The sequence below is a fragment of the Nansenia antarctica genome, assembly GCF_963989245.1.
Source record: "Nansenia antarctica genome assembly, chromosome: 17".
NCBI lineage: Eukaryota > Metazoa > Chordata > Actinopteri > Argentiniformes > Microstomatidae > Nansenia > Nansenia antarctica.
In genome coordinates, this window is record NC_137687.1 from 16,485,715 (window position 1) to 16,503,214 (window position 17,500).

The 17,500-nt window shown below is 48.5% G+C and overlaps 1 protein-coding gene and 1 pseudogene across 2 annotated transcripts in view; one reads left to right on the forward strand and one right to left on the reverse strand.

The window, feature by feature from the left end:
• The window catches only part of LOC308172444 (histone-lysine N-methyltransferase PRDM9-like), a 6,237-nt pseudogene extending 5,803 nt beyond the window's left edge, over positions 1-434 (forward strand). Inside the window, exon 8 of the transcript in view lies at positions 415-434. The product of the transcript in view is annotated as a histone-lysine N-methyltransferase PRDM9-like (transcript). The remainder of the gene's footprint in view (positions 1-414) is intronic.
• Positions 435-4,518: 4,084 nt separating this feature from the next.
• Positions 4,519-17,500, reverse strand: part of hip1 (huntingtin interacting protein 1) — a 58,308-nt gene continuing 45,326 nt past the window's right edge. Inside the window, exons 23-31 of the mRNA XM_080547239.1 lie at positions 17,467-17,500; positions 17,124-17,182; positions 16,639-16,732; positions 16,420-16,520; positions 8,035-8,140; positions 7,672-7,795; positions 7,221-7,282; positions 6,932-7,046; positions 4,519-6,457 (exon numbers count right to left, since the gene is read on the reverse strand). The exon at positions 17,467-17,500 is cut by the window's right edge and continues 77 nt beyond it. Of these exons, the coding sequence (XP_080403365.1) occupies positions 6,447-6,457; positions 6,932-7,046; positions 7,221-7,282; positions 7,672-7,795; positions 8,035-8,140; positions 16,420-16,520; positions 16,639-16,732; positions 17,124-17,182; positions 17,467-17,500 (706 nt within the window). The 3' untranslated portion in view covers positions 4,519-6,446. The remainder of the gene's footprint in view (positions 6,458-6,931; positions 7,047-7,220; positions 7,283-7,671; positions 7,796-8,034; positions 8,141-16,419; positions 16,521-16,638; positions 16,733-17,123; positions 17,183-17,466) is intronic.

The window sequence follows — 17,500 nt, forward strand, 5'->3', positions numbered from 1 at the left end:
AAGAACTTCAGCCGTTTATGGAATCTAAAGACACACCAGCGCACTCACACTGGAGAGAAGCCTTTTCACTGCTCCCAGTGTGGTAAGAACTTCAGTCAGTCTTGTGATCTAAAGAGCCACCAGCGCACTCACACTGGAGAGCAGCCTTTTCACTGCTCCCAGTGTGGTAAGAACTTCAGCCTGTTAAATAATCTAAAGACACACCAGCGCACTCACACTGGAGAGCAGCCTTTTCACTGCTCCCAGTGTGGTAAGAACTTCAGCCTGTTAAATAATCTAAAGACACACCAGCGCACTCACACTGGAGAGAAGCCTTTTCACTGCTCCCAGTGTGGTAAGAACTTCAGTCAGTCACAACATCTGTCTCAACACCAGCGCACTCACACTGGAGAGAAGCCTTTCCTCTGCTCCCAGTGTGGGAGGAGCTTCAGTGACCCAAGAAGTCTAAAGCAACACAAGTGTCCTAAAAAGAGGGAAGGACCGGAACTTTAGATTTTACTTAAAGATGTTAAAGTTGTTAAAGATGTTAAAGTTGTTAAAGATGTTAAAGATGTTAGTTGTTAAAGTTGTTAAAGATGTTTAAGTGGTTAAAGTTGATAAAGTTGTTAAAGTTGTTTAAGTTGTTAAAGTTTAAGATGTTAAAGTTGTATTTATACTTTCTACCTTTTTGTACATAATATAGTGATATGATTAGAACATGTACGGGGTTTTTTTCATATTGAAAAGGGAGGTCATTAATTATGTTAATTTATAGAACAGATGATATTTAATGAATATGTTTGTTAGAAAAATTAAATAGTGTACATAATACAGCTGAATATCCACCCCTTCATCTGTCAGTGGATCACTGACTTCCTCACCAACAGAAGGCAGGATGTCAGGATGGGCCCTCACCTGTCTCAGCCCCGCACAGTTAACACCGGTGCTCCTCAGGGCTGTGTGCTCTCCCCCCTGCTCTACTCCCTGTACACCAACGACTACCTCTGGTGACACACCTGTCAAGACCATCAGATATGCAGATGACACCACCATGGTTGGCCTCATCACTGACAATGACGCGACCGCCTACCGGAGGGAGGTCGGCTGCCTGGTGTCCTTGTCTGCTGCCAATAACCTGGAACTCAACAACACCAAGACAGTGGAGGTGATTATGGACTTCCGGAAAAGGCTCCAACTCACTCTCCACTGGTCATCAATAACTCCCCAATCACAATAATGGATGAATTACAAGTTTCTGGGCACTACCATCTCCAACAAACTAAAATGGGATAACAACATCACCCATTTAGTTAAAAAAGGCCAGCAGCGCTTGTTCTTCCTCCGTCAGCTGAAGAGACTCCACATCATGGTCCAGTTCTACAGGGCCGTCATAGAGAGCATCCTAACATCTTCCATCACTGTCTGGTACGACTCTGCGTCTGCCCGATCCAAGGCCAAACTACAAAGAGTCGTACGGACAGCTGAGCGGATCATCGGCTGCCCCCTCCCTCCCATCACAGACCTCCATAGCTCCAGATCACTGAAGAGAGCACGCAAGATTGTGGCTGTCCCCTCACATCCAGCTCACAGCTTGTTTGAACTACTCCCTTCTGGACAGCGGTACAGGGCCACCAGGTCAAAAACATCACGACACTTGAACAGTTTTTTCCCCAAAGCCACAGCCCTTGAATTGAATTGAAATGGTTTGTAAAGTTTTGATTTGACAATAATTTTCTGTTGGTGTTCTTGAGTGTTCTGTTATATGTTTGTTTTTGAATTCTAGGATTTATAATAATAATAATAATAATAAACTTAATAATAAATAAATAGCACCTTTTATCAATTACATCTTTGTTTATTTCTATAATTCGTATGGTCGTCTTGACCCAGACGTTACATATTACAACGATACAGACTCCAATATGGTGTGCGCTGCCATCTAGTGGTCTACAAGCACACACACACACACACACACACACACACACACACACACACACACACGCGCACACGCACACACACGACGCGCAATCAGCAGGAATAGAGCGCGGAGAGCACCTCGGGTTGGGAGAGCCCTATAAGACCCCGACTATCAAATAAAAGCAGAACGGAATAAACGTTATTAATTAATGTTGTTAATTTCTCTTGTTGGTTATGAATCAAAGAACAATTCTGAGTTCAAGACTATTTATTTAAAGTACAAAAGTATACAGATATCAAAGCTCGATTCTGGTCTGGTAGAGAGAGAGAGAGAGAGAGAGAGAGAGAGAGAGAGAGAGAGAGAGAGAGAGAGAGAGAGAGAGAGAGAGAGAGAGAGAGAGAGAGAGAGAGAGGGAGGGAGAGAGAGAGAGAGAGAGAGAGAGAGCTGTGTGATCCAAAATGAGAGAAGAGAGAAGAGAGCGAGAGTTTCATGCTTGCCCCCAAGTTTATACCTTTTCGTATGCAAATATAACTTCACCCATGGCCCAATCAAGTTTACAGTAGATCATTGAGGTGTGAAAAAGAGGTAGCCTATAGGTCAGAGGCCATTTTAAGATACAGTCAATTCAGGTCATCCATTTTGTCACAGAACAAAACCCCCACAGCCAGGAGTATCTTACAGAATTTATGCAAGTCAAAAGACAAATAATATAGGCCCATACCATATACCATGCATGTGTGTGTGTTCAAGGTAAAAATACTACAATACAACGTTATAAAATCCAGGTGTGCAGCACTACAATCCCATATTACGGGGCTTCAGCTGGACAACGGGGCTATTTCCAGCTCCATTCACATCAAATAACCATAGCGCTTGCAGCAGCGTGCCTTGGTGACTGTATTCGGAAAAGTGGAACTTTACGCACGCTGATCAAAGGTACTGTGGTAAACCTACTAGGTGCCATATACAACCACTCTACAGGGGGGTGAACCCCGGGGAGACCCCGGTCACCTGCACGGCGGGGGTGGACATCGGCCTGGTGAGGAGGACAGAGAGGCTGGATCATCCTCTCAACCTCATCCTCCTCTCTCATCCTCCTCTCTCATCCTCCACTCTCATCCTCCTCTCTCATCCTCCTCTCTCATCCTCCTCTCTCATCCTCCACTCTCATCCTCCTCTCTCATCCTCCTCTCTCATCCTCCACTCTCATCCTCCTCTCTCATCCTCCTCTCTCATCCTCCTCTCTCATCCTCCTCTCTCATCCTCCACTCTCATCCTCCTCTCTCCTCCTCCTCTCTCATCCTCCTCTCTCATCCTCCACTCTCATCCTCCTCTCTCATCCTCCACTCTCATCCTCCTCTCTCATCCTCCTCTCTCATCCTCCTCTCTCATCCTCCTCTTTCATCCTCCTCTCTCATCCTCCACTCTCATCCTCCTCTCTCATCCTCCACTCTCATCCTCCTCTCTCATCCTCCTCTCTCATCCTCCACTCTCATCCTCCACTCTCATCCTCCACTCTCATCCTCCTCTCTCATCCTCCTCTCTCATCCTCCACTCTCATCCTCCACTCTCATCCTCCTCTCTCATCCTCCTCTCTCATCCTCCTCTCTCATCCTCCTCTCTCATCCTCCACTCTCATCCTCCACTCTCATCCTCCTCTCTCATCCTCCTCTCTCATCCTCCTCTCTCATCCTCCACTCTCATCCACCACTCTAATCCTCCACTCTCATCCTCCTCTCTCATCCTCCACTCTCATCCTCCTCTCTCATCCTCCACTCTCATCCTCCACTCTCATCCTCCTCTCTCATCCTCCTCTCTCATCCTCCACTCTCATCCTCCTCTCTCATCCTCCTCTCTCATCCTCCTCTCTCATCCTCCACTCTCATCCTCCTCTCTCATCCTCCACTCTCATCCTCCACTCTCATCCTCTTCCGTCCTCCTCTCCTCCTTCTTATCTTTATAAGACATATCGCGAGAGTACTGCAAATGCGCCGTCAAATCATGGGCGTATTAGTTTTTTTAAATTAAAGAAATACATGCATGGTACTGTTTTTTTTTCTTCTTTAAAACCTTAAAAAATGCATAATCAGTGTGCTACTCCCCCCTCAGTGCAGGGCCTACTGCACTTTAAAAAGGAAGCGAATTGGCATTTTTTGGGTTCCAGCTTGATTAATTTCCGCGTAAATAGATGTGGTCGGACTGATTTCCTTGCAGGATCTAATTTTTCAGACCTAGCGCCTCATTTTTAGACAGAATAAATGAAATGTGGGACCTTTTTAGGCCTTGTATATTGGATTGCTGGATTTTAGACTAAGGCTTTTTAAGACCAGCGCGGGAACCCTGATTAATCCTCTCATAATTATCCTTCCTCCCACAGCGCGCTATATCAAAGGAAATACACAAGAGAACACTCCCAGAGATAATATTAGTAAGGACACAAACATCTGAATGCAAAATGTTCCTAATCACTTTGATCATGAATGAAACTTTCACTTTTAGGACTTTGAGAACAATGTAATGTGGTAGCTTTCCCAGACTAAATTCTTTATAAAAGTAGTTTATATAACTAGCTAGTTAGTTATAAAAAAACTAACAAAACAAAAAAACAAGCAAAGCGTCGGTCATATTAATGAGTTGAAATATTTATTTAAAAACTGAAAAAATAAAACAAACCCACATACATAGTTTTAGTATATCATCATAAAGACATATTTAAATGTTATTTGAGTATTTGTGTCTCCTTGACTACAGTGAGAGGCAGTTGGAAGGCTGGCTGAGCTGGTAGGACTGCAGACACAAGCCCAGGGTGAGACGTTAGTAACCAAGAAGTGACAAACACACTGCTAACTCATCATTAAATACCCAGTGTCACAACCTTTTTAAAACAGCCAAAGCGGAGCATTAAAAACTAGGTAAGGGTATTAAGACACAGTGGAAGACAAACTCAAAAGAGTATCACACACACACACACACAGAAAGGGTGTACTGTGATGGATTCCAAAAGAATACCTACTTATCCAACTCATGGTTTGCTCAACCATTCATATAGCGGCTGTTTCCACTCAACATGTCAACAGCCAGGTTATGAAGAGCACTAGTGACCATGTGCAGGAGGTCGGAGGAGGAGGAGAAGTCATGAGTCTCTGGAGCTCTGGTATGAAACACTGCCCCCAGGTGGCAGTAGTATGTATGGTCGGTTACTATAGTATCAAATATGACAAGATGGTAATGATGGAAGGCGTCCCTCTCAGAGACACACTGGCTACGTAGTCTGGGGGAAGCTACGGAAGCTACGGAAGAGTCAGCAGAGCGTAGTGGCGGCCATGTTGCCTCCAGGTAACAGAAACCAGCGTCACGGGGGGTCAGGGGTCGTGGTCAGGGGTTCAAAGCAGAAGACCCTGAGCAGAACACGACTCCACCTCCTCCGGCCAGCCAGACAGCACACTCCTCCACTCCTGCAGCTCAGGCCCAACCACCAGTTCTGTGAGGTCAAAGGTCAAAGGAGGGCTTCTTCAGTCTTCCAGGCTCCTCCTCCTCCTTTTGATGGTACCGACCGACACCTCTGGGCTCTGGGCCGGTCTAGTCGTCGTGTGCAGGAAGAAGAATTCAACAGTGTTGAGGCGAAGGAAACAGTCCGAAGCTCACTCTGGACTCAAAGTTAGGAAACTCCACTCTACTCTTATTATTCTGAGACTCAACCCATTCAATGAAACAACAGACAGAGCTCATCCCAGGAGCAGGTGTTTGTGTTTTTTTTTGTGTATCCTCGTGAGAACTGACTGGATCTCTAAAACAGTCAAATGAAATAACAGTCATGGTCATCAACGTGGAGATGATGAAAAGGCATAAATCAATAACCCAGTTGGTGTATTATTATAGCTCTGACGAGGCATGGTTATGGTTTAGAGAGGTAAAAACTCACAGTGAGAGAAGGAAAGGAAACTGGTGATGGGTGGGGGGTTGGGGGCTAGGTCTAGCTCTCACGCTAACACAGTGGCACAACTGAGAACAGGACACGTACGTTACTGAGAGAACATGCAATGTCATCTACGTTGCGCTGGGTGAAGAGGATGATGGGGGAAGAGGGGGGGGGGGGGGGAAAGGGGAGGGGGGGGTTGTAGTGGCAGAACAGTCAGGTCTTCCTGGTGAGGGGTTGGCCCTTGTGCAGTGCATCCTGGGAATGTCTTCTGAAGAATTTGTGCTCGTGGGTCTCTCCTCAGTGACAACTTATGAAGAAATAAATAGTTGGTAGGCAGATCGCTACAGATCATTAGCGCGTCGGCTAACGTTAGCACGTTCTCCAACAGTCCAGGGGGGGGAGGAGGTAGCAGGGAAGCTCGGTGTTGTCGATATCATCCACTTCACTGTCCCCCCTCATCACTGTGCTCATGGAAGCTTCTGGGAGCATTTCAAAAAAGCACCTTTTTTTTATTTGGCTTGAATTAAAAAATTATTAAAAAATGAACAGAAAGACCGAAGAGTGTATAAACAGGAAGAGGCAGAGAGGAGGCGGTCTGCTAGCTGTGGAGGAGCGGAGGAGGGGCAGGACTCAACCTGTACCTGGAGAGAGAGAGAGAGAGAGAGAGAGAGAGAGGAGGAGGTTACAGTGTGCTTCGATGCACGTGAGCGCACAGACAAACAGACAGACAGACACAGACAGACACAGACAGACAGACAGTCACAGACAGATAGACACAGACAGACAGACAGACAGACACAGACAGAGAGACAGACAGACAGACAAACACACACACACACGCCCCCACAACACAAACACACACACTTTGTTCTGTAGTATCTCAGAGGAATCCTGAGTCATTTACATGTTTGGCATTTAGCAGACGCCTTATTCCAACCGATACATTTGACTAAGCAAGTGAATCATCAATTCACCAGTCGTAGCAGGAAGAGTAATCTAGCTCAGGCCAGCGGCTATTGGCAGTCGCCGTGATAGAAGGAAAAAAATAAAATAAATAATACAGATATATATACAGTATATATATACTACAGATTCATGAGTCATCACACACTCACCCTCCTCGTCCCCCCATCCCTCCGCCACCCCCGCCAGTTCGTAGTGTTTCTTCCTCAGTTCCCCCAGGCGCTCTCTCTCCTTCTGCAGACGCGTCTCCAGCTCCAACACTTGGACCTGAGAAGACACACCACACACACACACCACCCACACCACACACACACACACACACACACCACACGCACACACACACACACACAGGTTACTGGTGATAGACATTCAAACCTCCTCAAATGTTACCTCAGAACTCTGTGCCTATCGTAGGTGTAACTGTACAGGTTGTTGACTTGCCTGTGAGTCCATCTCCTGGCGTTTAATCTGGGTGAGGGTCATACTGGAGAAGTCCATGGTATCTGGAAGCATGCAGGAGAGAGAGAGAGAGAGAGAGAGAGAGAAGAGAGAGAGAGAGAGAGAGAGAGAGAGAGAGAGAGAGAGAGAGAGAGAGAGAGAGAGAGAGAGAACATTTTGTGTGAGGTCACAAAACTATGAACATTAGTTTTCATTTTTTTATTAATTTAATTAGTTTCATCTTTACACAGAATCAGATGACAGTACAGAGACTGTAGAGAGTTTAACACCATAGAGAGTTTAACACCATAGAGAGTTGAACACCATAGAGAGACCGTAGAGTTTAACACCATAGAGAGAGAGAGACCGTAGAGAGTTTAACACCATAGAGAAAGAGAGACCGTAGAGAGTTTAACACCATAGAGAGAGAGCGTAGAGAGTTGAACACACGTACCTTTCTCCTCAATCTGACACTTGCCAGACTTGGTGGAGGCGACGACGCCGGCGGTGGCCTGGGTGACGCCCCGGGACGCCTGCTGCAGACGGGCCAGGTTCTCACTGCCCTTGTCTGCCTTCACCTGCGGGGGCAGCAGAGAGCACAGAGAAGACTCAGTACTCACACACGCAGAGAAAAATAAACACGCTATTAAAAAGATAGGTTTTTCGTCTTGACTTGAACATATGTGCTGAGGTTGCATCCCTAATGTAAACTGGCAGTGCATTCCACAATCTGGGTGCATACAATTAGAATGCACTAGTTTTGCATGTGTAGAGCACATTGTGAGTGAATGAGTGAAAGAACTCTTTAACCCCTGACCTTAGACGCAGCCACGAGTTGTGCCGTGCTGGCTGCGATTTCGTGCGAACAGACCATCAACTCCTCAAACTTCCCCTTCCCCTGGACCACCAGGTCAGCTGCATCCCTGTGGAACACAACACAACAGTCACAACACAACACAACAGACATAACACAACACAACAGACATAACACAACACAACACAACAGTCACAACACAACACAACAGTCACACCACAACACAACAGTCACAACACAACACAACAGTCACAACACAACACAGTCACAACACAACACAACAGTCACAACACAACACAACAGTCACAACACAACACAACAGTCACAACACAACACAACAGTCACAACACAACACAACAGTCACAACACAACACAACACAACAGTCACAACACAACAGTCACAACACAACACAACAGTCACAACACAACACAACAGTCATAACACAACACAACAGTCACAACACAACAGTCACAACACAACACAACAGTCATAACACAACACAACAGTCACAACACAACACAACAGTCACAACACAACACAGTCACAACACAACAGTCACAACACAACACAACAGTCACAACACAACACAGTCACAACACAACACAACAGTCACAACACAACACAACAGTCACAACACAACACAACAGTCACAACACAACACAACAGTCACAACACAACACAACAGTCACAACAGTCACAACACAACACAACACAACAGTCACAACACAACACAACACAACAGTCACAACACAACAGTCACAACACAACACAACAGTCACAACACAACAGTCACAACACAACACAACACAACAGTCACAACACAACACAGTCACAACACAGTCACAACACAACAGTCACAACACAACAGTCACAACACAACACAACAGTCACAACACAACACAACAGTCACAACACAACACAACACAACAGTCATAACACAACAGTCATAACACAACAGTCACAACACAACAGTCACAACACAACACAACAGTCACAACACAACACAACACAACAGTCACAACACAACACAACAGTCACAACATATCACAACACAACACAACAGTCACCACACAACACAACAGTCACAACATATCACAACACAACACAACAGTCACAACACAACACTCATAACACAACACAACAGTCACAACATATCACAACACAACACAACAGTCATAACATATCACAACACAACACAACAGTCATAACACAACACAACAGTCACAACATATCACAACACAACACAACAGTCATAACATATCACCACACAACACAACAGTCACAACATATCACAACACAACACAACAGTCACAACACAACAGTCACAACACAACACAACAGTCATAACACAACAGTCACAACACAACACAACAGTCACAACACAACAGTCACAACACAACACAACAGTCACAACACAACACAACAGTCACAACACAACACAACAGTCACAACACAACACAACAGTCACAACACAACACAACAGTCATAACACAACAGTCATAACACAACAGTCACAACACAACACAACAGTCACAACACAACAGTCACAACACAACACAACAGTCACAACACAACACAACAGTCACAACACAACACAACAGTCACAACACAACACAACAGTCATAACACAACAGTCATAACACAACAGTCACAACACAACAGTCACAACACAACACAACAGTCACAACACAACACAACACAACAGTCACAACACAACACAACAGTCACAACATATCACAACACAACACAACAGTCACCACACAACACAACAGTCACAACATATCACAACACAACACAACAGTCACAACACAACACAACAGTCATAACACAACACAACAGTCACAACATATCACAACACAACACAACAGTCATAACACAACACAACAGTCACAACATATCACAACACAACACAACAGTCATAACATATCACCACACAACACAACAGTCACAACATATCACAACAGTCATAACACAACACAGTCACAACACAACACAACACAACAGTCACAACACAACACAACAGTCACAACACAACACAACAGTCACAACACAACACAACAGACATAACACAACACAATAGTCACAACACAACAGTCACAACACAACACAACAGTCATAACACAACACAACAGTCATAACACAACACAACAGTCACAACACAACACAACAGTCACAACACAACACAACAGTCACAACACAACAGTCACAACACAACACAGTCACAACACAACACAACACAACAGTCACAACACAACACAACAGTCACAACACAACACAACAGTCACAACACAACAGTCACAACACAACACAACAGTCACAACACAACACAACAGTCACAACACAACACAACAGTCACAACACAACAGTCACAACACAACACAACAGTCACAACACAACACAGGTGGACTACGATAGTTATGGAGATAGACTCCAGTTCTATGAGTGGAGCGGAGCCCCATAGGGGAGCTCTGCTCCTATTGGTTTACCCGCTACCTAAAGTAGCCAATGACTGAATTTTTCAATGCCTGCGCCCGCCTGGGGTGCTATATAAAGGGGCGTACTTCGCTCCCTCATTCTCCCAAACATACAAAACAGCCGGGTTTGAACGAGTCGAAGTGGGCCAGCAGCCCTATGGGGCTCCGCTCCACTCATAGAACTGGAGTCTATCTCCATAACTATCGTTCTATATCGTGGAGCTCCGCCCCATAGGGGAGCTCTGCTCCTATTGGTTTAGGCGGAGCGAGCGAGGCCAAATGTACCCCCACTGAGACTATTAATCCGAAAACAATCTCAGCGGCACCCGGAGCTGACCACTGATGTTGGTTCAAGACAACCTTAAAAAGTTGGCCCAACCCACACCGAGTCTGCTCCACTGATCTAGCCCTTACGTGAGCACGCAGGGTTGTAGATCTAACGGAACATGTCCTGGAGGAGGGTCCCCTCCCCAGGCACATCCGTAATCATCCTGACAGCACTTGAATAGCATCCCCAACCAGGGTAATCCAAGTGCCATCCCCACGACATCAGTCCTCAGCAAACTGAGGACAGAATGAGAAAAGGATGAGGAAGAAATATCACTTACCCAACCCTTACGTTGGGTTGTTGATCTAACAGACATGTCCTGGAGGAGGGTCCCCTCCCCAGGCACATCCGTATTCATCCTGACAGCACTTGAATAGAATCCCCATGACCAGGGTAATCCAAGTGCCCTTCCCACAACATCAGTCATCAGCAAACTGAGGACAGAATGAGAAAGGATTGAGGAAGAATATCACTGACCTAACCCTTACGTGAGCACGTAGGGTTGTTGATCTAACGGAACATGTCCTGGAGGAGGGTCCCTTCCCAGGCACATCCGTATTCATCCTGACAGCACTTGAATAGAATCCCATGACCAGGGTAATCCAAGTGCCTTCCCCACTACATCAGTCATCAGCAAAACTGAGGACAGAATGAGAAAAGGATGAGGAAGAAATATCTTCAAGTAACACCGTATAAAAAGTGATGGCGACGACCAAGACGCCGCCACACATATCTCCTCCACTCCCACTCCCCTGAGAATGGCCACTGATGCGGCCATGCCCCTGGTGGAATGAGCCCGAATGCCAGTCGGCACGGGCTGCCGACTGGGTGAGAGAGGAGGCTAATAGCCTCGCAAATCCAAAGGGACAGCCTCTGCTTCGAGAGTGGTGTCCCGGCTTTCTGTCCGCCATAGCAGATCAGAAGCCGGGGAGAAGATCTCAGTCCTGCCTCGCGCTTCACATATTGTGCCAACGCGCGCACCGGACAATACAATGTAAAACGCCTCTCCCTCTCTCCGTCGTGAGGAGGAGGAAAAAGAGGCGCTCAGAGCACAGCTCTGAACCCTAAACCCACGATTAACCGTAGGGATAAAAGCCGGGTTAGGGCGTAATACAGCTTTTGTTTCGTCATCAGATATGATCAAACAATCTGCCCGTGACGAGAGAGCGCACAAATCACTCACTCGCTCAGCCGTAGTCAAGGCGAGGAGTAGACTCGTCTTGAGAGACAATAAAACGCAACGACACAGTGATAATGGGTTCGAATGGGGGCACGCACAGCGCCTCTAGCACAATCGACAGGTCCCATTTTGGCATTAGAGTCCTATGAGGGCGTCTAAGCCTACACACTCCAGTCAAAAAACGCTTAACCAGCGAATGACTGAAAAACCAGTGTCGTTGTCGCAAAACCCTCATGACAAGCTGAGATGGCAGCCGCGTAAACTTTAATAGTTCCCGCCGCCAATCCCTTGTCAACAGCGACTGTAAGAAGCACAAGAACGTTTCGACCCGACAACAGACAGGGTCAACGTCCTGTCCCTCACACCACTGTGTAAAACTCACCAGCGCGCCGCATATCCCTTTGCAGTGGATTGCGCGCGCGCACTCTGAATGGTCTGAATGACCGCGTCTGTCAGACCCCTGCGTTCTAACAATCCCTCTCAGTAACCAGGCCATGAGGGGCCCCCCCTCATAGGCGGCCCCTTCACCAAGCCTCCGGCTTGAGAGAGTGCATCTTGTCGATGAGGTATGGGCCATGGGCCCTCTACCAACATCTCCATCAGTTCCGGAAACCACGGGGCTCCGGGACGGTCCGGGGCTACAAGAATTAACTCTAGCCTCTCTGACCTCACTCGTGCCAACAGTGGGAGGATAGATGTCAGGGGTGGGAACGCGTATAACAGGACCCTCGGCCATGGGTGGTGTGCGAATGTATCGACTCCCAATGGCGGGTTGTCCTGTTCGCGCAGGGAGAACCAAAGGCGACACTGCGCATTCGTCCGTGACGCAAACAGAACCACTTCTGCTTGCCCGAACCGTGCCCAAATCAGCGACACAATGGAGGGTGCTAACCTCCAGTCGTCGTCCCTCGGGCCTCCCCGTGATAACAGATCTGCTCCTTCGTTGAGCAGACCTGGAATGTGGAGAGCTTTCAGCGAACTCAGGCGACTCCGCGCGCGATGACGCGCGGGTCTCTCCAGTAGCTCAGGTCGGTTTTGACCGATCTCTGTATTACAATCAACTTGCGACGGCGTCTCACTGGAACCCGTCGCAGTCGTGCGAACCGCCTCTGCAGTCTGCGCATGTGTAACAGGCCTAAGGGGACCACTACATGGGCTGCAGACATCAGTCCTAGTAAGGACATCCTTGACAGAGCGGTGATTGTATTTGTCACTCGACACACCCGGAGAGCTGACGTCAGTGTCGCTCTCCGTGGTGCCGATAAACTGGCCCTCATCTCAGCAGTATCCAACTGAATTCCTAGATAGGAAAACTGTTGAGCCGGCCACGGAGCACTCTCTGTCCAGTTTACAGCTAACCCCAGCTGAGTGAGGTGCTGCACCAGTGAGGTTGCGTCCCGAATGGCTCGATTTGGGCATTGGGCCAAGACCAGTAGGTCGTCGAGATATGCTAATATGCGTATCTCGTTTCGCCTCAGTGGTTCGAGTGCTGTCTGCACGCATTTGGAGAAAAAACGAGGAGCAAGCGTGCACCCGAAGGGCAGGCGCGTGTACTCGTAAACCTTCCCTTGGAAAACAAAACGTAGGAATTTCCTGTGCCACTCTGTGATTGGCACACGAAATACGCGACCCTCAGGTATCTACGAAAGGGGCGTTTCGCCACTCTCTCGTTGAGGACCCTGAAATCTAGTATGGGTCTCATGTCTCCCGAATTCTTTGGGACAAGGAAATACGGGGAGTACCATCTCATGTCCCACTGGTCCCTCGGAACCAATGTCACTGCGCCCTTTGTTAGGAGATTCGTAATCTCCTCCTGGAGCGCACGTGTCTTTATCGGGCAGGACAAAAAACAGTCTCTCTCACGCCCCTGAAGGGCGGAGGAGGCTGAATGAACTGTAGTGCATATCCCCTCCTCAATGTCCTGTCTAGCCAACCCGACAGAATACCTGTCCCTTCTAGTCATTCTGCATAACGCAACGACAGCGGCTGGACCGTCTGTTGTGGTGCAGTCGACAGAAAAAACTTGAATTTCTGTATGATCCCAGCCGCCGCTGCACACCGAGGAGGTGGCACAGCCCAAGGTGGGGTCATTTCGAAAGGGATGGGCTGCCGTCTGTAAAGAGTGTTTGTTATGTGTAACAATGCTCTTTATTGACGCAGGTTTATTATGCCTGATAATCAAAGAACCGGCCGCACGCTCATGAGCTGGGCCAGGTCTTGATAGACATGGAGGGGCTTTTGATGTACATAACGACCCCTCTATACGGCTACATACAGGGGTGTTTAACCCGGTACGTGTCGTGATAGGGGTAAGTCCGTTAGGCAGAGAGCTGGCCACACGCCGGTAAGCTGGGCCAGTCTCCGGTTTGTTTCTAACCGGTAGCGAGTCGACCACACTCTGACAAGGCAGGTCGATCTCCGCTCTGGTAGATAACGGTCCCTCTATACGGCTACAGACAGGGGTGTTTAACCCGCCTCGTGTCGTGATAGGGGTAAGTCCACGAGGCAGAGAGCTGGCCACACGCCGGTAAGCTGGGCCAGTCTCCGCCTTGTTTCTAACCGGTAGCAATTCGACCACACTCTGACAAGGCAGGTGGGTCTCCGCTCTGGTAGATACCATGGAAAATCCTCCTTAGGGATGGTTTGCCGTCTGTAAAGAGTGCTTGTTTTGAGTAACAATGCCCTTTATCGACGTAGGTTTATTATGCCTGATAACCAAAAAACCGGCCGCACGCTCATGAGCTGGGCCAGGTCTTGATAGACATGGAGGAGTTTTTGATGTAATAACGGTCCCTCCATACGGCTACAGACAGGGGTGTTTAACCCCCTTTGTGTCGTGATAGGGGTTAGTCCGCTAGGCAGAGAGCTGGCCACACGCTGGTAAGCTGGGCCAGTCTCCGCCTTGTTTCTAACCGGTAGTGATTGGACCACGCTCCGACAAGGCAGGTGGGTCTCCGCTCCGGTAGATAACATGGGAAAAATCTCCTTTACTGAAAAAGTAAGGTGGGGATTTTCCTTCTTTTGCCTCTTTATGAGGTAGCAGCCATGAAGAGGAAACCGGTGGTGGGGTCATTACCGACCCCTCCGCCAGTGAAAACCGGGCCACGCTGCCGTGGGGGGCCGTAGCGGGCCCTCCCAGTGGTCAGCGGCGGGGGCTGGGGATGCAGAGTGGGGCATGGCTCCGTCGTTTAGAGGTAGAGCCAGTGCCGCATCACGCCGAAAACTCCGTTTCGCAGTCGTTGACGGTCTATTCGTCACCACGGCGGATGATTTTCGCAATGGCGGCGTTAAACACGGCGATGTTATTCGTCGCTGCCGCCGCCTGCGCACCGAGATGGGGCGGCGAGGGCGGGGAGCACGTGCTCTACCTGCCGCTCGCTCTCATCAGAGCTTTCTGATTCTGACACCGGCACCGACCACTCAGCTGGGTGAGGGCGGCGTGAAGTCAGGGCCGGCTGAGCGGGCGGGACCATCCCTACTTGGGGAGGTGCCTGCCCAGAACGCCGTATGGGAAAAATCTCCTTTACTGAAAAAGTAAGGTGGGGATTTTCCTTCTTTTGCCTCTTTATGAGGTAGCAGCCATGAAGAGGAAACCGGTGGTGGGGTCATTACCGACCCCTCCGCCAGTGAAACTGGGCCACGCTACCGTGGGGGGCCGTAGCGGGCCCTCCCAGTGGTCAGCGGTGGGGGCTGGGGATGCCGAGTGGGGCATGGCTCCGTCGTTTAGAGGTAGAGCCAGTGCCGCATCACGCCGAAAACTCCGTTTCGCAGTCGTTGACGGTCTATTCGTCACCACGGCGGATGATTTTCGCAATGGCGGCGTTAACACGGCGATGTTATTCGCCGCTGCCGCCGCCTGCGCACCGAGATGGGGCGGCGAGGGCGGGGAGCACGTGCTCTACCTGCCGCTCGCTCTCATCAGAGCTTTCTGATTCTGACACCGGCACCGACCACTCAGCTGGGTGAGGGCGGCGTGATGTCAGGGCCGGCTGAGCGGGCGGGACCATCCCTACTTGGGGAGGTGCCTGCCCAGAACGCCGTTCTTGCTTGTCCTCCGCTGCTAGAAAATCGCAGCGGCAGGTGTCCCGGAGGAACTTCTTCGTGGTCGGCGGCGGACGATCCATCGCTGAAGGGAAAAGTCTGGCGGGTCCTCCAGTCTTTGTAGTCGTCCTTCTCAGTCTTCAGATATAAACCCGTGCTGAACTTTTTGGGAGAATGAGGGAGCGAAGTACGCCCCTTTATATAGCACCCCAGGCGGGCGCAGGCATTGAAAAATTCAGTCATTGGCTACTTTAGGTAGCGGGTAAACCAATAGGAGCAGAGCTCCCCTATGGGGCGGAGCTCCACGATATAGAACAGTCGTAACACTGCCCCCTCCTGGTGGACTACAGTACAGCACACATACACCATCATGGTTGCTCCCCAGCCCACCGCCTTAGAGGCGGACATCAGGCCTTCCGTCCAGCGAGAGTTCTTGGCATAGAACTCCTTCATGGATGCTGCCCCCTGGTGGGAAAGAGAGGGATTCAGATTTTAGAAAAACACTCAAACTAAATGAGACCTCCTCCACACATCTTGAACGAATGAATCTTGTAGTAGTTTCAGGAAGTGTATGAGAGCTCACCCTGCCACTGTCCACGATGTCCCTCTGCAGATCTTTGGAAGACAGAACGAGCTGTTTGATGGCCTGCATCAGGTCTGTACAGGAGGCCAGGATCCTACAGGGGCGATAGAGAATACAATGTGGTATATCATATGTAACTGAAGGATGGCTCCAATCCTGTTCTCAATGACTGCTGTAAGATGGCTGGGAACAAATCTGATATTTTGTGTACCCTTGTAAATGGGTCAGTTGTGTGGAATAGCGCTAATGGTACAGGGTAGAGTGGTAACAACACTGCTCGCTGTTTTATTTTAGACTCAATGCATGACATTGAGCCATGGTCACAGAATCAATCAAGTGTATTGTTATACCCCATTATAAAAGTATCTTTTTGGAGTTCACAAGTCCACAGTGCAGAATTGTCAGCAGTGTCAAAGGCATACAATTGGTCCAGCTTCACTGACCAACATATTGCTCTGCTATCTGATAACTGATAACCAACTCACCTCTCGTTGACCTCCATGTTGATCCCGGTGTCGACCGCACGAGACTTGTTGAGCATCTCCTAGAACGGGATAGAAACAGAGAGGAAATTAATATAATAATAATAATACAATATACGCCACAAACCTAAGTGTTGTTAGCGCCATGGCTCTACCGACAGAGCCACAGAAGGATTTCTTCACACACACACACACCTCTATCACACACACACACACACATACACACACACACACACACACACCTCTATCACACACACACACACACATACACACACACACACACACACACACACACCTCTATCACACACACACACACACACACATACACACACACACACACACACACCTCTATCCTGGCAGCGGCTGACTCCACGGCGGCT